General features: G+C 40.9%; 1 protein-coding gene across 1 annotated transcript in view; it reads right to left on the bottom strand.

The window, feature by feature from the left end:
• The window catches only part of DSG2 (desmoglein 2), a 62,214-nt gene extending 51,947 nt beyond the window's left edge, over positions 1 to 10,267 (bottom strand). The window contains exons 1-3 of the mRNA XM_058556547.1: positions 10,221 to 10,267; positions 9,786 to 9,888; positions 6,309 to 6,773 (exon numbers count right to left, since the gene is read on the bottom strand). Of these exons, the coding sequence (XP_058412530.1) occupies positions 6,309 to 6,773; positions 9,786 to 9,888; positions 10,221 to 10,267 (615 nt within the window). The remainder of the gene's footprint in view (positions 1 to 6,308; positions 6,774 to 9,785; positions 9,889 to 10,220) is intronic.
• Between the last annotated feature and the right edge of the window lie 12,454 nt (positions 10,268 to 22,721).

Here is a 22,721-nt window from a genome sequence, read left to right as displayed (position 1 = left end):
GTTGAATTCCTAATTAGAACCTCTCACCTATCACCATTCTCAATGGGGATGCTACTGGCATTTCTGATAGGAAAAATTTTCATGAATAGCTAATTCTTCTTGAAGGTTCTGCAGATTGCTGGAGGTTTAGCATCCCTGGATTTGGAGTACTAAACACCAGTAGCATCCCAAGCCTTTTGACAACCAAAATGCCCCTCTACACTCTGCCTCCTGACACTTCAAGAACCTTTGCTCCCAAACCAACCCTCCTGCCAGGCTGCACCCTCCCTCCAACGTTCTCTCCGTGCTTTTCTGCCTGTCTTTGATCACGACACCCCAAGTTCTGGAACGCCTCCCTTTTTTAAAATAATGAGGCAAAATTGTACCCAATCAGTCAACTACCATCTCTTCCTTCTCTACCCTTTCCTGACCAACTCAACCAAAATATGCATTTTCATTTTCTTAATGATTTGAACACCTCCCTAACAACACTCCTTTGTCTATTATTTTGTGGCTTCCTTTGGTATCAGGAAGGCTACATTCATCTTTCTGCATGTTGTTCTGCCATACAGTCTATGTTCCAGCTACAATGAACTCTTTCAATTCTTCCAGGGAACCACACACCCTGTCTTCAGGCCTTTGCATACGCTCTTCTCTCTACCTAGAACATTCTTCTCCCTCTTTCTCTCATATCATCTCACTAATTTATAATTATTCTCAGATGTTGGCTGGGATGCTCAGCGCTAGAGCTCCTTCTGTAGGCTCCACAGTACTATGTGTTCTGTTATCAGTCCTCTTCTCACCATCACCCATTTGGAAATTAGCCATTTATTTGTTTACTAGACTGTAAGCACCATGAGGACAGAACATGTCTGGCTTTTTCACAGTCTCCCAATGTCTAGTACACTGCCTAGAATCGCGCAGGGAGTCACTAAACAGTGGTCCTGGGTGGTTAGTTTTTACAGTTGCTTATCTTGTGGGCATTACTCATCTTACCATTAGACTACGGTATAAATCCTGTTGTTCCAGCCTTCTTCACCCTAATCACCAAGCTTTGCATATGATAAAAATCTCAATAAAAATTTTTTTTTTTTTTGGTGAGGAGATCAGCCCTGAGCTAACATCCGCCAATCCTCCTCTTTTTTTGCTGAGGAAGACGGCCCTGGGCTAACATCTGTGCCTATCTTCCTCCACTTTATATGGGATGCCGCCACAGCATGGCTTACCAAGCAGTGCATCGGTGCGCGCCCGGGATCCGAACCAGCGAACCCCGGGCCGCCGCAGCGGAGCGCGCGCACTTAACCGCTTGCGCCACCGGGCCCGCCCCTCAATAAAATTTTTTAATAATGTGAAATAAACAAAAATAGTGTGATGTCATATGTGGTATACATCTGATACTTTCAAATAAACTTAACCGAGAAAACAATCTTTCATCATATATGGACTGTATGTTTGAAAAGTGTTTTCATCTGTTAAAATCTGTGGCACATTGAAAGATAGAAAAAGAAAGCTGTGATTAAGAAATGCTCAAATTGGGCCGGCCCCGTGGCTTGGTGGTTAAGTGCGCGCGCTCCGATGCTGGTGGCCCGGGTTCGGATCCTGGGCGTGCACCGAGGCACCACTTCTCCGTCCATCCTGAGGCCGAGTCCCACACACAGCAACTAGAAGGATGTGCAGCTATGATATACAACTATCTACTGGGGCTTTGGGGGGAAAAAATAAATAAATAAAATCTTTAAAAAAAAAAAAAAAGAAATGCTCAAATTGATCTAAAGCTCATTTATGATTTCAGTTAAGGTTTCTGAATTTTACTACAATTTGGCAGTTTTAAAAATACCAATCCCTATTCAATGTGTAATTTTTTTCCATATAAATATTTGTATGCTTCATTCATGAATAAACTATTTTGCAAAATTTAGACTGGTAATTCTCACTCTTACACCTGTCTGATAATTAGATTAACTGAGAAGTTTTTCACAAATCAAACATATATCTGGACCTCAGCCTTGGGATTTTCATTTAGCTCATTAGGTATTTCTAATGATTAGAGATAATTTAGACCAAATGAATGCTCATATCTTTTTGTAAAGTACTTTCCCCTAAGTGTATAATTAAAGAAACTTCGTTAAGAGTTGCCATTTTCCCATTACCTATTAATTTTTAGAAACAAAAACAGGGGCTGGCCCAGTGGCGCAAGCGGTTAAGTGCGCGCGCTCCGCTGCGGCGGCCCGGGGTTCGCAGGTTCAGATCCCGGGCGCGCACCGACGGCACCGCTTGTTAAGCCATGCTGTGGTGGCATCCCATATAAAGTAGAGGTGGATGGCCACGGATGTTAGCTCAGGGCCAATCTTCCTCAAGAAAAAAGGGGAGGATTGGCATCAGATGTTAGCTCAGGGCTAGTCCTCCTCACAAAAAAAAAAAAAAAAATTATATAAGAAAAAAAACAAAAAACAAATGTGAAATCATACATTTCTGAAATCCCTAAATATGATGACTGGTTATTCTTATAGGCTTCAATATTTACCATCTAATTTATACTTAAATGTATTCTAAAATCTGTTATCCAGTTACATATTAGAACATTAAGCATAACTCCAATGTTATTGACAATTTATAAATGGTTGAACGTACTTGTTATGGGTTGAACTGTCTCTCCAAAGAAGATATGTTGAAGTCCTAACCTCCAGTACCTCAGAATGTGACCTTATTTGGAAACAGGTCTTTGCCAATTTAACCAAATTCAGGTCCTAGTGTGAGCTCTAATCCAATATGACTAGTGTCTTTATAAAAAGGGGAAATTTGGACGCAGACACAGACATGCACAGAGGAAAGATGATATGAAGAGACATAGGAGAATGCCATGTGAAGACGGAGGACTGGAGTGATGCATTCACGAGGCAAAGAATGCCAGAGATTGCTGGCAAACCACCGAATGCTAAGAAGAGACAAGGAAGGATTCCCCTACAGGTTTCAGAGGGAGCATGGCCCTGCCGACACCTTGACTTCGGACATCTCGCATCTAGAACCGTGAGACAATAAATTTCTGCTGTTTTAAGCCACCCAGTGTTTGGTACTTTGTTACAGAAGCCCTAGCAAACTAATATACTAGTAGATATAACTGTTCACAGTACAATTTGCTATTGCTGAATCCTTAAAATGTAGCTTATTTTGAAGGACAAGCTTAATTAGTCAAAGGTAAAATTGAGGCAACCCCCAGAAAATCTTTCCCTCAAATGCCCTCTTTAGCAATCTGGTGAAGCCTATGGACCTCTTCTCAGAATAATGTTTAAAATCTATAAAATAAAAAATATTGCATTATGAATGAACCCAATTATATTGAAATAGTTATCAGAATTAAAAAAACCCACCAATTTGTGATACAATAATATCATGCACTTTGTTATCAACACATTAAATAATAAGATCTAGTAGAAAGTCTATTAGTGATGAGAATAAATGGTATTTTGAGATAACTATAGCATAATGTGAAAATATTTGTGACTTCTATTGTGACAAAGTCACAGGTACTGCTAATGCTATTGCAGTGTCTTTTCTATACTCGTAGTTTAAAGAAATGCCAAATTTCAGTTAGAGATTACTGAAAATAGAATCTAACAATTCCCAGCCATGTCTAAGAACCCTCTGAATTCTATCTATGGACCATTTGGGAGTCAGTGGTAAAGAACAGGTAAAGAACTCTTGACGAGGAAAGATTCTCTGGCTTTATTCACAAAATCGTCTCTATTTTCGGGGCCAGCCCGGTGGCACAAGCGCTTAAGGGCACGGACTCCGCTGCAGCGGCCCGGGGTTCACCGTTTCGGATCCTGGGCGCCCACCGACGCACTGCTTGTCAAGCCACGCTGTGGCAGCATTCCATATAAAGTAGAGGAAGATGGGCACGGATGTTAGCTCAGGGCCAGTCTTCCTCAGCAAAAAAAAAAAAAAGAGGAAGATTGGCACTGGATGTTAGTTCAGGGCTGGTCCTCCTCACACACACACAAAAAAATTGTCTCTATTTTCTATTTTGATAGAGTTGGCTGAAACGACTGTGTGATAGCTACGTGGGTGCCACTCAACACCTCACCTCTAATGCTTCTCCCTGAACTGCAGAGGAAAACTAAAGACCACATATCACACAGTTTCCCTTGCAGTTAAGGTTCTGAATGTGAGGTAGGTTCAACCAATCAGCATTTACATGAGATCTGAAAGAAGGAAGTACAGCAGAAGCTGTGTCTACTGTTCTTGCTGGCAAGCATAGGTGTGGACATAGCTGGTTTTTTCCAGTGATCTTATTATGGCTCTAGTGTCCGTCACTAGACTCGTGAGTGCCAAAAGGCAGGGTACTGTACATTTAGTGGGTATGCATCCCAGCAAATGTGGCATGATTCTGGAGCTGGCAGCAAAAGTAGTATCCCGATCGTGGCAGATTCCACACTGTGGGAATGGCAGTACGCCTCCTGATCACAGCAGAGGCAGCAGCTCCCTAAGTGCGTGGGTTCTGCTGTGTGGCTTTGAAGCCATTACTGAGAGCTCACACTAGAGTCTGTTTCCTCAGTCCTCCCTATACTCGTGCAATTACCTTAATGCCCCGAAATAAAGCTCTTGCTTAACCAGCTAGAGTGAATTCTGTTATCTGCAACTGAACTCTGACCCACACAAACTACAATTTATATGCCCTTCTATAAAAGACCTGTTTCCTCAAGAACTACTTCTGGCAGACGGATTGTTTTTTATTTTTTTCCAAAGAGTATACTTCCAACTTCAATTCAAACACACGGGGGGCAAAATGTTGAACTGCCTGCTGTTCTCTGACCAAAAATAAACATACTCAAATTTTTATCACAAAAAGTATAATAGAAAATACAGAGAGTTCTCCAAGAATCTGTTTCAGTTCAGTTAGTTATAATCACTTTTTAAAGGAGCAATTAATTATTGCCCAGTAAAAATATTGAATTGCCAAAATCAAGAATATGCCTAAATTATTCACCTCTCTCTCTGTAAATGTACTTGAATTGGCCTGCTTGTTATACCATTTGAGGGTAAAGGTAATTTCTTTTCTTATATGAAAGGAATTTAATATTTAACTCTCAAAGGGAACCAGGTGCCATGTTAGCTTGGTATTCTCCTTAGCCAGCGAGTAGTACGATGAGGGAATTAGTTGCTCTGTTATTCTGGAGGCCAAAAGCAAAACCCAAAAATTACATCTTAGAAAAGTTAATTAACAAAATGGACTTGAATTGAAAATTACCTCAATGACTTGGGCAAAATGAAATGGATAAATAGAGCATGCGAATGAACTGGTGTGCCAAAGGTCTGGAGGTCCTAATTATCATGCTATTTCAAGTGCGAGTTCACTCAAATCCCTGGACTAGAGTAGTCATGTTGTTTCCTGTTTTATATATAATCAGTTTATCAAACCCATTTAGCAAAGCCACCTAAGCCAGATACATTTCTTAATTATGTGCAATTCCTTTTCCTTTAACAAACAGAAAACAAATATAGTTTAAATTCCAAATGGAACATAGAACCCAAGCATAAGAAATGTAGATCCAGAGACTGAACATTGTTTTCCAGCGGCTGAAGCCCTTTTCCTTAAGAATAACCTCTGAAAACCCCATTTGACTGTGGCTCTACTCTTCGATTTTCTGTAACCTTCTAAAATGAAAGAATCCTAAAACTATCACATATGTTCATTATTTTTAATACCAGGAAATTGTTTTAAAACACCAACTTTGTGAGCTTTAAGTTAAAACTATCTTTATGTGTGGGGGGATGATTTTAACAGTAAAAAAGAAAATTAAGCTTTGTAAAATACATCTTTTTAAAACACCGTTTTTACCCCTTTTTTTGCAGTCTAAGAATGCAGGTATTTCCCTGGTTTCCCCGGTTCACTGACGTGTACCGGCGGCTGGAGCACCTGGGGAACCGCAGAGAACTTTGGAGAACTTGGAAAAAGGCACGGCTAGCTGTTGCCTCTACTGCCTCCATGTTGCCCGTCGGAGAGACTCCAAACAAAGCCCCGATCTCCAGGAAAGGTGCTCCCCGCTCCAGGGCTCACGACACCCACAGATCCCAGACAGAAAAAGGCGCAAGGGCTTAGGTGTGGCGGCAAGAAAACCAGAGCTTCACACAGGTTCCAAGCCAGCGCGCTCAGCGCCAGCCGCGTTTTCCCGAAGCCCCAGGCTCGGAGCTCGCCGCAGCCTGCCCGGCCCCGTCCCTCCTCGGGGCACAAAGCGGGAGCGCCGGCCGGGCGGGCACCTCTCAGGCGGAGGCGGGCAGGTCGGGGCGATGCGGCGCCCGGCGGTGCCCTGGCCCGCCCGGGCACTTACCAGGAGAAGCAGCACGACGGCCTCCGCGCTCCGCGCCATCGCGCCCTGGCCTCGCCCCCGGCGGTTGGCACAGCTCCGCGCCGCCGCTGCCCGGGGTCCCAGCGAGCGCGCCCGCGGCTCCTCCCCGCGCCCCCCGCCCCGCCCCGCCCCCGGCGCCGCCTCCCCCGCGGCGGCCGCGCTGCCCTGCCCCGAGGCGCGGTTCCAGGTGTGGCCGCCGCAGAAAACCAACCCCGGAGCCCGCCCGAGCCGCTGCCGCCGCGGTGGGGGATTCCGCCGAGGAGGGAGGCGCACGCTAGACGCCCGCCCCCCGTCCCAAGCGCACCTGGGACCGTGACGTCCCCGGGTTGGGGACTTTGGGTGGCAGGCCCCGCCCCGCCGTCCTCCCCTTCCCGATCCCCTCCTCCCAGGAGAGGGGCCGGGAGCCTCTGGGCCCCCCGGCGGGGCCCGGCGTGGACAGCGCGGGCCCTGAACCTCGGCCCACGGGCAAACCGTGCTCTCTGCCGCCGAGCCCCGCGGTGTTCAGCCAGCCGGCCAGCCGGGCTGCGGCTGCGGCGGCGCCCGGCCGCCCGAGGCCACCTAAAGCTCCAGCGCTTTGTGAGTGTGCGTGGGGCCCAGGGCTCGGGAGGCGCCGAGAAGAACGACGAGTGACCCGGGGACCCGCGGCCTCCCTTTCAGGGAGTGGGGCCGGCTCTCGGGGAGCGCAGGTTCTGGATCAGGATCTCAGGTGGCTGTCCTCGCGAAGGCTTCTCGCCTCTTCCCTACGGCCCCTTCACTGCTTCCAACAGGTTTGCAGCTTATCTGGCTCAGGGAGAAACAGAAGAATTACAGATGATCCAAACGGACAATTCTTTGACTCATTGTTAACTAGACTCGACTAGGAGAAAACTCTAGGGGTGTTAAGGGAAAGATATACTCTGATATGATTTACAAAATATCTTAGACACAGCGTGACTAGAGATCAGAATCCTTGCTCCTTTAGTTACTAGTTGTGTGACCTGGACAACCTCTCTGTGCCTCAGTTTCCAGATCTGTTAAATAGGATTAATAGCTCCCAACACAGGACTGTTGTGAAGATTAACTCAGAAAATCTATGTGAAGCTTTCTGTAGTGTCTAGCACATAAGGGTTCAATAAATGGTACTTGTTATAACTAGTATAATTATTATTGCAAATGTAAATGTTCAGTTGAACTCTTCTTGAAAAATGGAAACACTAGAATCAGCACCAGATTAGGAAGCTTCTAAGAAAGGGTAACTATTGATGTTGAAGTATTAGGAGAGCCTATAAAAATATAAAGGATTGATTTGCTCCAAGAAAGAGAAATTCGGCATTACATTTGGTCAAAAGAGCAGAGTTCCTTCTGTGGTCAAAAGGGCCTTCCCCTCCCTGCCCCAGTATCTCCTGCCCTTCTCTCCTCAGTTCTGATCTTGCCACTTTTCCAGATCCAGTACAACTGCCATCTCCTCCTTAGTCCCTTTGTTCACCAGCCACCAAGGGCCACCTGCTCTTTGAGCTGAGAGAACCACATTCTCCTCTATTTGTTTATGGCTTAACTGCTGAGTGACTTTTCTCATAGCATTATTTAAGTGTCGGTGGTTAAGTTAGCTGAGAACTAAGTATCTAGGAAGAGTGTCTGCTGAGTTTACCACTCTGTTTCCAGTGCCTAGAACAGGACTGAATACCATGGGAGACTCTCAATAAACATTGGTTGCGTGGTTGACTCAGGAGGGAAATACGTCTTGTAGGTTCCACTCCTTTCTCTTGAGCTAGCTTTGGATGGTAGCACACTTTGGTGATGATTCTCATTCCCCATCACACTGGGAAAACTAGTTAAACAAGGCAGGATTTACCAAAACCCTTTCCAAATCATTCCTGGAAACCATATATTAATCCTACCTAAAATTAGTGCTCTTGCAACTGAGTCCTACAGGCAAGTATTTACGCCTCATTATCAAGATTTTGTTTTCTGTTTAGTAGTGAAGATAATTGTAGCTTCCAGAATGAGAAACAGCTGATGCAAATTTGATTTCCGTTGGATTATTCAGTCTCCCCTGGAAGCTGTCAAAGTCAGTTTCAGGATAGTATTCCTCTATAAGACATTTATTCCAAGGCTGTGAGAGAAGGTGTCAAACCGTGCACTATGCAGTGCCATAGTAGGTCATTCTTAAATTAGTTCCTCTTTAAAAATTCTGAAATTTATGACTCAGTGAGTTGAAGGGACTTGTTAACAGTCAAATGATACACAGCTAGTTGTCTAGCTCCTAACTTCTCTCTACTGGCATGAGAGTAAATCTGTTTCATAACCCTCTGTTCACAAGAACAAATGCCATTACCAATGAAGCACTGATTGTTTCAAAATAAATTGAAGTGTTGACAAGATGTGAAAGATTTAACGTACAGGTTTTTTCCTCCTAAATTAGTTGAACATTATGGTAAATGTACTTTTCTTAAGACATGTACTTATAATGTATCTGTTTAAAATAACTTTGTGTAAATAATTAGCTTTAACATCTAGATATATTCAAAATACCTACCTGAGTTATGTTTCCCAGAATACTTTGCTTCATACATAGATGCAGGTGAGAATATACTTCAGGTGATTAGCTTATTGGAATCATCTCAATATTATTTAAAACAACAATTTTGTAAAAAAAAAAGGTTTCACAGAGACCAACAAAAATTAATGTGTCCCTTTTCTACTGTCACCACCTCATTACTCCCAACACATTTCAGCATTAAAAATCATTTTATAGGGACCGGTCCCATGGCATAGTGGTTAAGTTCAGCATGCTCTGCTTTGGCAGCTCGGGTTCAGATCCTGGGCACGGACCTACACTACTGTCAGCCATGCTGTGGTGGCGACCCACATGCAAAACAGAGGAGGATTGGCACAGATGTTAGTTCAGGGTGAATCTTCTTCAGCAAAAAAAAAAAATAATTTTATAAATCGACAGTTCTTGGCTAATGGTTTGATAGACGGCTGACCCTTTAATTCCACTGAAAATCTCAATGAGTATATGTATTAGAATTAATGTCAAAGAGATGAGAGCTACATCTGGTTGCTATCCTACGAAATGCCCTAGAGGCAAATTACAGAAATGTGTGGCTGTTACAATATAAAAAATCGTTGTCGTGATTGGGAGGCTTATTCATAGAACATTGATTATAAAGAGTATGTGGATACAGGAAAAAATATGAAATACCTCTAGGTAATGTGAGAAGGGCAATAAAAGGAGGAATCTGTTTTCTGGTTCAGCTCCACTCATTCATTTATTCAACATTTAGTTTGTCCCTGTTCAACAAACATTTAATTTGCTTTTTATTGGGGATGCAAAGATAAATAAGTGTTCCTTCATCCAAAGATACAAAAATAGATACTTATGAAATAATATAACTACTTATAAACTATTATAAATTCAGGGGTAGAACTACGTGCAGGATATAACAATGTGAGTAGTGAGGAGCAGCTCTAACTTACACTTTGGACGATGAGATTAGAGAAGGCTTCTTGAGAGAGCGGGGGTGGGGAGCGTGGGGAGCTGATTCTTAAAGGAAGAATAATTGTGGAGGAGACGTTGAACCTGCCGGGACAGAGTAACTCAAAGCATAGATGCCATCAGTGAAGGGTCAGGGGCTTCAGATTTATCTGTGAAGAAAGCATTCTTTACACCACATGGACACAAACAGGGAAGTCAGAAGCAAAAACTTTTTTGTGTGTGTGTGAAAATTGAATTTGAGATATTAGAGCAATATCCGATTAGAAAAGTCTAGCAAATAGTTTGAAATGAGAAGGAAAACACAATTGCAGGTAGATTTAGGAGGCAGAAACAGTCACCTAATTTTCTATCAATCCATTTCTTACTCTCTGCCTACCTGTTAAATGCTTATGTTTTTTGAGTTCTTTCCTTCTTACTTGGTACCAAGCATGATTCTGTAGCCACTCCCAATGTGCAAATCCATTTCAGCTTTCTCTCCTAAGCTTCAAACATGGGACATTACCATTTGGATGTTTCACAGGGACCTCAAACTACCATAGTAATTTTGTAGGGATATCAAACTCAGCATACCGACAAAAAAGATTTCCCCATCCCTCCACACCTCTCCAGCTCAAGCTTGCTACTCCCTCATATGCTTTGTCAACTTGGCCACCCAAGCCAGGGACCTGAGAGTCATCCTCAATTCTCCTTTTTCCATACTCTCCACATCCAATTATTTACCTTTCCCTCCATTCTCTGTGGCCCTGTTCAAAATGATTCATACAACCTGCATAGCAGCACTCACATTGTGGTTTATGGTTATTTCATCCTTGTCTGCTACTCCACCCACTCCTCTTTCTCAAGATTGTTACTTCTTTGAGAGCAGAGGCCCTATCATATTCGCAGCGGGTGTAGCCCCTTGTATCCAGCACATATTAGATGATCGATAAAGGGTTGTTGAATCAAGCCCACATACTGGAAGGAACTAATTACAAGTGACAAAGGAGTATTGTAGAGGAAGGTGTTTGAAACATCTACTGTGGATGAGTTAATAGTGGATCTGGTAAGAAAATGTTGGTCTGGGATTGTATGTGTATGTGTCATGACGGTGAGTACGTGCATGCACACACACACACACATGTGTTGGTTTGTGTATGTGTGTTTTCCCCAACACCACTGCAGCTCAGGAGCAAGAGAAGAATAGCAAATGGTGCGTGTGAGTCAGGGTTACAGAGTGGCCTGGGTGATCGTTCAGAGGTATGAGTGTCTGGCATATCCATGGAGTTGAGGGTGGCAGGAGGGGGATGGACAAGGTGAAGCTGGAGGAGTTCAGGGGCCAGTGGAGAAGAGAGTGTATTACATTGGGTGTGGAGAAATGGGAGAAGATTGTCCTTCTCCTTAATCCTGGAGAAGGAGCCATGGTCCTTTTCCACAGAAGCTAAGGCATGAGTCACCTCACAGACACTAGGTGTCAAGATGTTGAAGTTCTCATGGCCTTTCTACTTAGAGGGACCAAGAGCTGCCTCCACCTTACGCAGTGAGAGAGGAGCTTTGGCCAATTTGGGAGTGGGGGAAGGCCTCTAATAAGAGGGTGGGAAAAGGTGCCTTTCTGAGTTAGAATTTACAGAGTAATAGTCAAAGCCTAGCAGACTGCAAGCCACAGGGTCTAGTACAGAGAAGCCAGCACATCCTTAATGAATGGTCAGTGTACTTTGGGGACAGCAGCCGTGAGCCCTGAGAACACAGCCGCAGATGCCAACACCCCGAGAGAGTGAGAGAGCGCAGCCGAGTGAGTCACGGTATCTAACTGAGCTGTTCCCCACAGGCTCCTCCTGGTGAGTCAGTGTATGAGGACTGGTTACTAGGAAGCAAAGTCCCTGAACCAAAACGGCCCAAGGAAAGTGTCTGCATTGTTCATGGGGCAGAGGAGAATTAGGGGAAGACGCTACAGTTGCAAAATAGGATTCGGCTCAGCAGTGAAAAGTCTATTCTTGGTTCTAAGTAGAGTTCTGAACACGTCTTAAGAGGTTTTTTTCAAAATAAACCCTACTGGTTTTAAGTTATCTTAATGTGATAAGACTATAATAATGCTGGATTGAGGTGTGTACAAAGCAACAGTTGTCTAGGAAACCTCAGCAAGGCCTTGATGTTCTATCAGAATGCCTCTCCCTCCTACTGACTAACGTCTGAAATCCTTGAGCTGAAGGCTCCCTTTATGTTACATGCACGTTACTGGGAGGGTGGCATGTTTATCTCTTATCAGTTGTTTACGTGATACCACAAATACACCAGGCATGCTTCACCTCAGAGCCTTTGCACTCTCTGTTCCTTTTCCCTGGATGATTCTGCTCCAGACATGTACAAGGTTTACTCCCTCACTCTTCACTATTTTTTCCCCTCAGATGTTACCTTATCAGTGAGGCCTTCTCTGACCACTCATTTAAAAATTACAATTACTCGCACCCCCCAGAGCTTTCCATCCTCCTCCCCTGTTTCGTTTTTCTTCTTGGCACATCATAATCTAAAAGACTGGGCATCTGTTAATTTATTGTCTGTTGCCATATTCATTAGAGTGTAGACTTCATGAAGGCTGGGCTTTTTCTCTGTGAACCGCTACGTATCCAGCATCTAAAACAGTATCTACCCATTGTAGGTCTTCAGTAAATATGAGTTGAATGTGTGAATGAGTAAATAAGTGAATATATTTTCAAGGTTATTTTGGAGGATGGGTTGTGTGTGTGTGTGTGTGTGTGTGTAAAATGAGGGTAAAAGAGCAAGAGACCGTTATATTCCTGGAAGGATGTGAGTAAGTGTCACCAAACTGAGGTGGGGATGTGCTGGGAGGCCTGGCTCACTGTGGACAAAATCCCCCTACCTCACAGTTTTGTCAAGGATGGGCCCTGCTAAGGCTGGCTGAGCAGTGTGAAGTTGGAGAAATTCAGTTCGGAGGCCAATGGGGAACATTTCTGTGTTCTTCCTCTCCCTAAAGACTCCCTTCCTTACTGGGGGAATGAAGTGCGAAACCATAAACAATATGGAGAATCGCTTTTCCCTCTGGAGATGAACAAGACAGCATTCATCACAGGAGTGTGACACTTGGGAATGTTGATTTTATCTACCAAACTGCATTTTCTGGAAAAAAAAAAAAATTTGGAACAAATCTCTGGCTTTGGTTTCACCCTAGGATTTGTTTATGGGAATTCTTGGGAAAGATAAGGGAAACAGTAGTGGCTGTGAGAGAGGAGGACAGTGTTTGGTTGCTAACAGCAGCCTTGGGCTGGAATCCATCACCTGCGTGACAGGACCTGCAGTGCTTACGGGCATGCCCAGGAGTGTTTACTGAGAGTGTCAGACAGAAACCATCACGCTGACCCAACGTGACTAATGAGCCCAGGGAGGTACACAAAAAAAGCCCTTAGAAGACAGAAAAGAATACTGGTTTCTTGGCAGTTACTTCATTCATTTGCACGTAGACAAGTGACATTCTTACATATAACGAGAAAATCAAATAGAGGCAATGCAATAGCTTTGGAGAGCAAACGTGGAAGTAATATGTTGGCTTTAAAGATCTTTTCAAAATGGTCCAGAATGATGATTATAAATACTTTAGTAGAGACAAGCAGAATCTCAAAAAAAAAAAGCAATTTCTATTTTAAAGAAAAAACAAGGATTCAAAGAAATTAAATTACTCCTTATAATTTATTTTCAAAATTAATCTTGTCGGTGATGGTTTTTTCAGTACATACCAGTCGATGTAGTAATTTGTTAATGATCAAGTTCTAAAATTTGTGAATGATTTACTTGTTAAAATGATTAGAGCACATTTCAAGTTATTCAATAACGATGTTACTTTCCTGCATTTTGACATCCCCCTCTGGTGGAGAAAGAGGGTTGATTCCAACCAGGAAGGAGAATGGATCAGAGGGCGTGAGCTTGTGAATATCGTTTGTCACATGTGTCATGCAGAAAAAATATTAGGAATCACTACTGTGGAGGACACACGTGCATGAGCTATGCTGACCAAAAAGTTATATTATTATTCGTGAATCCCAAATTAAATATTACGAATGGCAAATTATTTCTATGTAGTAACTTTACTTCTGTAACAAAAGTAATTGAAAATCTCTTAATATGATAAATAATAATTTAATGAACTCAGTTACATCTATACATACCTAGGAAATTGAGAGTTGAAGCAGTCTTTCAGATATCATAAGAGAAGAGAATCAAAATGTCTCTAGTGTCTGAGCATTTTAGGAAAATGTTTGTGTTTAAACCTGTTTTGTTTGAACTGTGAATTTTTTTTTTTTTTTTTGCACTGGATCTAGTTTGAATTTCATCACCTCCTCTAGTTTTCACTTAAAGTAGAGATTTTATTAGACAGAAACATGTTCAAACATTAAGCAAAGCAGTTAAATAAAACTTTGATACAAAGAAGGAAATGGGAAAAAAAATTGCTCTTGATAATTTAGTTTTAACCATCACAGTGATCCTTACCAGCTTGTCTGAGGATATTTGTGGTTAAAGATTTTTTTTAAATCATAATGCTCATTATGAACATTACTATACACCTTGAAAGCAGACTTCTTATTTTACTAGGCAATTGTCTGTTAATTTACTATACTTTTTTTTTTCAGGTGGACCTCTCTTCTACTGAAACAATATCTAGATGATGTTATACCTTTGGAGAGAGTCACACCCATTTTACGCATAATCAGCTACAATAAAGGTAAGTCAGTCAACAAAGACTTCTTATGACTAATTCCCCCATGGGTATAAGAGAGGAAGAGAGTGTGTCATTGTACTTCTTTCTTAACTTTAGGATTAGAACATTCATCTGCAGTAGTCAGTAAATTTGATGACAACTCAGCAAGTCAAGCAGAGAAGTATTACAGGAAAGACTTAGAGCTGAGCGAAGTAAAATCCGCATGAAAAGTTGCTTTACCGTTCATAAAAGTGCCACTGTGAGTTTCCACTTTTTGGCTGCGGAAGAATCAGTCTATACCTCAGAATTTTCAATAATTGGAATCTTAAGTCCATAGAGCATGGTTTATTGTTATTTATACCTTGGATTTTCACTTTAGAAGTATGAATAAGTCATCTAAAACCGAAAAAAAAAATCAGAAGAAGATTGTGCCTTCTGTGCTTTCAGGAATAACAAGATGATGGGACTTCTATAGAACATTGTGTTTACTTTTATTTCTTAGAAACTAGATGCGTTAGGTCAACTGGTCATAATGTGAAACCTGAGTCCCAGGTGTGCTCTGTGGCCTGCATGGACAGATGCCAAACATGTGATTTGAGGGACACTGGAAAGTGTCTACACAAAGCACTACACCTCCTGCCCTATGACCTAATAATAATGAAATTTCACTTTGTTTTCTGAGTCAACAGATATTCTAAGTATTAAAGGTATATACTCCAAGGAGGAGTAACAACGTGCTCTCTGTGATTTATACTTTACTGTGAATTAATTTATGAAACAATTAAAAAACATCAGCTAGTTATGGTCAGATTTTTAAAGGAAGAAGGAGGTAGTGATGATTATGAAAACATTAGGCATATCATGTTCTAGAAATGAGGTAAAAATCCACGCAAAGGTAAAGACAAATTTCACTCCCTTCCATCTTATAGTGAGTCAACTAGCTTTTGCAAATGAAACTCTTTTTCACTTGGCCAGCAGCTTAGCACCATAAATCACTTAGAAACTGAATGTCAAATGTGGTCATTTTTTCATGCACTAATTGCTATTCCACTAGCATTGCCTAACATATGCATCCTACTGGAGGTTGGGTCAATAACATCATTCCTTTCATGCTAATTTTCAAGTGACTATTTTTTTTTGCCCAAAGCCACCTGGCTGTGCCCTATTCTACTTGGTGGAAATGACATAATTAGAACTCTTAGGGAAAAAAGCCTCCCATTCTGCCCTTTTCCAAGGAAGCTCAACTGAAAAATTGCAATCATCGAGTGATTCTCATCAGTTTGGCTATACAAGCTAACAATTTGATATGAATGAACTAATTTCTATTTGCTTGTGTATTCAGAGGAATTTCCCATGCAGAGTAGACTAGACAGGACAAGCTTTGTGGCTAAGGCAGAGTATTAGTAAAAAATGAAATTTTACGGTGGCAGTTTGGAGTCGCAGAAAGAGAATTTGTCCAGTCAATTCCTAACTCCACCTTTGATCAAGTTATTTTTCAGCCTGTTTGAGCATTTGTCAAACAAGACTTTGGATCAGATAATATAGATGTCTTGAGTTTGTATGGTTCCAGTAGTTTGCATGTCAGCACTTTTAACTTGATTTGAGTTAATTTTTAAGATTTAAATTATAATAATAAAAACAACAGAAATAGCAAATCTTCATAATCACTTACTGTGTCTTAAGTGCATTCTTGTAACTTCTTTACAGAAACCTCATGAGGCCAGGTCTGTTATTAACTCCATAACAATAGTCCACAGAGGTGCGGAGAGGTTCAGCACCTTGCCCGAAGACACAGAGCTAGTTAAGTGGTGAAGGTGGGATTTGAACTCAGGTAGTTTGTCTCCAAAGCCTGAACTCTTAACCGTTCACTTAAAACACAAAATTAAAAAACAAAACAAAAACCTTTCAGGTTTATCTTTTGTTAATAATGAAGATGTAACATACAGTTATGTTGGAATGAGATTTCAACATTTTCTCTTAGGTCCTCCAGTAGTAGTTTTGATTTTTTGCAAACTTTCGCAGGTTTTCTTTGCCCGACAACTCAGAGTTTCCCATCAAAATATTCAGCAACATCTCCTGACTTGTTCTTTCAGTGAAGACATCCTTTTCTAGCCAGAGTTGGCAAAGGTAGCAGTAGCATGCATTGGCTTGTTCTGGAGGCCCTGGGAAAGTCTTTGTTGCAAAGAGTAGAAGGTCTTCTGTCATCTTGGCAGCATATGCCTTTGTTATTGGTTTGCATCTTTGAAAGAATATTCAAAGACTGGCACAAAAGAGGACAGTTCCAGGGTCCAAGAAAGTGTGTAGAGAAAGAGTGGAGTTAGAAAATCAACTTAGATTTCAGCAGCCATAAAATATCTTCTGAGGAAAAATCTGTAGCACTTTATCACAGCTGAATCGAAGAAAGAAGCCAAAAAAAAAAATATTGTCAGAACTTATTAGACTAAGGGTTTATTATACATTAAATATTTTTTGACATAGAAGTTGTACGTAATTAATATATACAGCTTGATGGGTTTAGAGATAAGTATACACCCATGAAATCATCACCACAATCTGTGCCATAAACCTATCCATCACCTCCAAAAGTTTCCTCCCACTCTCTTATTTATTGTTTTTTTGGTGACAAGAACACTTAATATAAGATTTACCCTCTTAGCAAAATTTTAAGTGTAACTTATTCATCTTGTATCACCAAAACTTTGTACCCCTTGACTAATACCTCCGTTTCCTATTACACATTTTTTTACTAATCAAAAGTTGTGGATGTCAGCCTTGGATGAGAATGACTAAAAGTTTGGTCAAACAAGGCCTCTTCAATGTGCCTTACTTAAAAAAAGTTAGGCAGAAAATCTAGGTGATTTTTTTCTTTTTAATAGTAAATCTACAGAGCAGCCTCCTTGCATGCAGAAACTTTGTATCTGCAACAGACACTAAGTGTTAGTGTCTGGTCCATGAGACTGATGATGGAAAGAGACTGCTTCATCTACCCCAGGCTACGTGGTTACCTGAGGCAAATATATGTGCATGAGTGTGCACGTGTGTGTGAGTGTGTGTGTTTACCTCCTAGTTAGGACCATATAAATCTTATTATCAATACTAGTCAGTTGGACATGGGAAGACATGACTGAAGTTAATCTCATGTTTTGTATTGAAATACTCATTTTTGGCTTAGTAACAATGCCTTCTTGCAGGAGTGGAAACCATGTCATTATGCGCTTTAAATAAACACAAGATTACCTGATTCTGTACTGCTTTATAATTAAGAAAGTTCCTTGCAATCCCCTCTTGATTATGAAAGAATATAAGTCCTTCCTCTGCCTTCTCAGGAAATGAGGACGTACATATTCTTTCAATATCAATGTTTTGTTTATATTATCATGATTTGATGTTGTTGTCACACAAAATTTACTGTTTGCTACTTTTATAATGGCAAATTCAGGACACAGAAAACATCAGAGATGTTCCGAGGCACAAAATTAAAAATACAATGGTCTCTGTACTTTATAGGAATAAAGGTAGAAGTGGAGATGGCTTTAAGGAGTAAAATAGTTGTAGTTGTTAAAATGTGTTGTTTTCCACAAATCATGAAAACTGTGAGGTGGAAGGACCCATTTAAAGTTATCATTTTTAAAAGACAAAACAAAACAAAACAAAACAAAAACCAAGCTCATAGATACAGAGAACAGGTTGGTGGTAGCCAGAGATGGGGGATGGGGAGTGGACAAAATGGATGAAGGGAATCAAAAGGTACAAACTTCCAGTTATAAAATAAATAAGTCATGAGGGGCCAGTCCAGTGGCTTAGCGGTTAAGTGCGTGCACTCCGATACTGGCGGCCCCGGTTCGGATCCCGGGTGTGCACCAACGCACCGCTTGTCTGGCCATGCTGAGGCGGTGTCCCACATACAGCAACTAGATGGATGTGCAACTGACGTACAACTATCTACTGGGGCTTTGGGGAGAAAAGGGGAAAAAAAGGAGGAGGATTGGCAATAGATGTTAGCTCAGGGCCGTTCTTCCTCAGCAAAAAGAGAAAGATTGGCATGGATGTTAGCTCATGGCTGATCTTTCTCAAAAAAAAAAAAAGTGATGAGGATGTGATGTACAGCATGGTGACTATAGCTAATAATACTGAACTGCCTATTTGAAAATTGCTAAGAGAATAGATCTTAAAAGTTCTCATCCCGAGAAAAAAATTTTTTTTGTAACTATGTATGGTGATGGATGTTAACTGGACTTATTGTGGTGATCGTTTCACAATGTATACAAATTTTGAATCAAAAAATTAAAAAATATATAAAGTTGTTTTTATACTTAGACATGTCACATAACCTCTTCTAAATAGTGTGCCATCAAAGTAATTCTTAAGGGGTTTACCAAAGAAGAGATTCCATGACTTCCAGGTAGCTTGTTTCTGTTATTAAATGTGGGGGAAAACTGATCATTGTGCCCTGAAAAATAACGTCATATATATTTCAAAATAACAGAAAATTATGTATTTGTATTCTTTCTATCTATCTCTCTATCTCTACCTCTTTTTCTATGTATGGAGATATATAGATCTCTCTCACTCTCTCTCTATATTTATTTGCCTACATTGTACTGGTTCTTTAATCTTTAGAATTATATCTAGATTTCTAATCTTTTTTTTTTTTAATTTATTTATTTAGTGTGTGTGTGTGTGAGGAAGATCAGCCCTGAGCTAACATCCGTGCCAATCGTCCTCTTTTTGCTGAGGAAGACTGGCCCTGAGATAACACCCGTGCCCATCTTCCTCCACTTTATGTGGAACACCGCCACAGCATGGCCTGACAAGCGGTGTGTTGGTGCGCGCCGGGATCTGAACCCAGGCCGCCAGCAGTGGAGCGCGTGCACTTAACCAACCACTATGCCATGGGGCCGGCCCCTAGATCTCTAATCTTTTAATAATTTGCATTGTGTTTTCTTTCCAATTTTTCATGTTCTACTCAAGTCTTAGACTGAAAGTAAACAGATTATTCTGAGAGTAATAATTATTATTATTGCTGAATAACTATAGATAAACTTTTACATCTGTGTCACTTGATCGTATGACCTTGAGGGAGTTACTTTGCTTCCGAGTCTTTGTTTTCATGATTGTAATCTCAAGGTTACTGCAAGAATTAAATTAGAGTATGTAACTCTCCTGGCCACCTGGTAGCCCTCACCAGGGTCTCTTTTCTTCCTGCTCTGGTGCCTGCCTCCATTTGCACTTGTTCTCTTAGACCTTCATTCTCTTGAGTTTTAACTACATCTGCGTTGTGGTTAGATTTATTTGTTTTGTATTTGTAAAAAAAAAAAAAAAAAAAAAGTCAATGTATAAAAGAAAAAGAAAGTAAAGACACCAACCTAGAATGGCCTGTCTTGTCATGGAGGGAATCGAAGTGCACTCTGGGTCAGGCAAAGCAGAAGGAATCTCAGTATTCGTTGTGGAAAACGCATCGGTTTCTGGCACCTGGAACTTAAATGATTATCTTCTTTTCTTATCAATTATCCCCCTTACGTAAAAATGACCTCAGACTATGTTGTTGCACAAGCGTTAAATCATACAATCTCAGATTCAGAATTACTCTTTGTAGACCCAGTAAAGGAGTTGACAAAATGCTAAATTGCCAATAACAAGAATTGACTTGTTTCTTAATTGTTAGTTGCATTGAAGCTAGTCAGTTGAATGTGTTCCTTTTACATTCTTATCTGATATTAGAAAGGTAAGATAAGATAAACTGATCTTGCCATTTTTATTCCTCAAACTTTCTGTGGATAGGAGGAACTGGTGATATTTTTGGAACTTACCTTCATGGCTTTCATTTTCCTGGGATTGATTTGGAACACCTGAGTGAAACCATCCCCTTTTCTTCACTCAACATCCACTCCAATCCAGTTTCTGCTCCCCACACCCCAGGTCCAAGTCGAATTGTCTGCATTTAAGAATGAGGAAGGTCAGCCAAAGAAAGATCCAAAGTTCTAAAGGGACTTATTTTGGGGCATCTCTTTAAAGGAAGACATAAAAATAATAGGCATTTACTGGGAGACAAACCCATCGCTGGGCTGATGCTGTCACTAGAGTCACAGTACCTTTTTTCATCATATTAGGCTGGAAACCTTACCTTCTCTTTACTGCAGCTTTTCTCTCTGAGTCACCATAGAATGTCAAAACTTTTGCCTGAGAGACCATTCCAAATTATCAAACAAATAATAAACGAGTTAAATCATCTAGTTAATAAAAGTCTTCCCTGACCTCCTCCAGCACCTCATGCAGCACAATTTCTACCCGAAGAAGAGATCCTGAGTCCCTTGGTACTTCCTTCCTGTCTGGGAGAATGCAGAAAAGGTATCAGCCAGGAAAAAAGGAAAAATACTGATAAAAATACATATGTTAGTCACTTTCTTACATCATATTTCTTAATAACTATTAGTTATAGAGAGCAGTTCAGCTTTTACTAAATGGTTAAGGAAGGACTCATAAATTTGTTGCCAAACAGTTTTATTATAACAATGTTACACTGTTAAAGTTTTAATATATACTGTTTAAAATTTATAATACATCGAGTAAAAAGACAATTTTTAGAAAATGTTTCTGCTTAAAACGATTTTTATTTTTGGTGAAAAAATACAGATACATTTTTGCTTTGAATTTAATTTTACACGGCAAATCAATTTTAGGTCCTCCTGGACAGGATCAATCTATTTTTATTTTAAAACATTTAATTTCAATTTTTCCCTTAGACAGCCTTTACTACTATGGCATGATTTCCTCTGTAGTTTGACAAGGCAGCAAAATTTCCATTTCATGATAAGTTGGGTTTTAAGAGGCAACCTTAAAATACTTTGAGGATCCTGAAAACACTTTTGAACTTGGAATGAGGATCCTGAAAACACTTTTGAACTTGGAATAAGGGTTATTATAATTATTAATTTAATTCTCATGCATAAATAAAGGTGCAAATCAACTGTGTGTGCTCTAGAGCCCAGAGTGAGCTTCTGTTGAGAAGAGACCCCAGGGGATGGAATGGGTATAGCCAGGTGACTTCCTGAGGACTCAGCAGGCTGCTCAATAGAGTCTAGTTCCCTTCACCTCAGGATGGGCACAGTGCAGACCTTATTGCAGCAGCAGCAGCCTTGTCTTGGAAGAACAGGCTGCCTGTGCTTCTTGGGCTATCCTAGCACATGCCTTCCTGGTAGTCCTGGCACTAGGGAGACGGGAGAATGCTAAACATAGGGACATTTAGGGGTTCTCTTTCCCCCTGGTATCCTCAGGACTGCACCCTTCTGGGTTAAAACACACACACGTTATTACTTTGCATTCCATCTGGAAAAACAAATATAGGTTTTGAATATGGCATAAACCAGAAAGGAGTATTTTATATACAATTACAGATAATGAAGCTGGATAATGACCTTGTAAAGACTCAGCTAAGACAATTATGTCGATAAGCAGGTAGGGTGCTCTCTATGGGCTAAAGGCTGAAGATCTTTTTTTTTTTTTTTTGTGAGGAAGATCAGCCCTGTGCTAACATCTGCCAATTCTCCTCTTTTTTTGCTGAGGAAGACTGGCCCTGGGCTAACATCCGTGCCCATCTTCCTCCACTTTATATGGGACGCCACCACAGCATGGCTTGCCAAGTGGTGCATCGGTGAGCGCCCGGGATTCGAACTGGCGAACCCTGGGCTGCTGCAGCAGAATGCGTGCACTTAACTGCTTGCGCCACCAGGCCGGCCCCAAGGCTGAAGGTCTTGAATGACCAGAAATGATTTGAAGAACTGCATTGCCATGATGGAAACATGCATGAAATAATATATTCTAAACCTTCACTAACCTAACATTGGTATGCTCAAGAATTAAATTGCTGTAGCTGTTTAATTTAAAAGGAATGAGTTTTAATAAAATAGAGGTTACTAATAATCCCTTTCCGTATCACTTTTTGACCCAACATGCTGCTTATAATACATATTCACAAATTTCACCATGTGTTATTCTAGTCAGAGGCCTCTTTTACTTATGAGAAAAGCCATGTTTTGTATTCCCACAAGTCTGTAGATACTGTTAACATAATAAACATCACTATATGTCATATGTAAGTTGCATCTACCTACTGACATTTAAAAAATAAATAGTAATTTTCAAAGACTGTTAAGGCAGGATTTGTTACTGAGAAGTGTGTAGGAAGGGAGTTCAATGAAAATATTTTCTTTTCTTTTTTTTTTTTAAAGATTTT

This window comes from Diceros bicornis, chromosome 16 (assembly GCF_020826845.1).
Source record: "Diceros bicornis minor isolate mBicDic1 chromosome 16, mDicBic1.mat.cur, whole genome shotgun sequence".
NCBI classification, from domain to species: domain Eukaryota; kingdom Metazoa; phylum Chordata; class Mammalia; order Perissodactyla; family Rhinocerotidae; genus Diceros; species Diceros bicornis.
The sequence above is the reverse complement of the archived record's forward strand: the minus strand, read 5'-3'. Positions and strand labels throughout refer to the sequence as shown.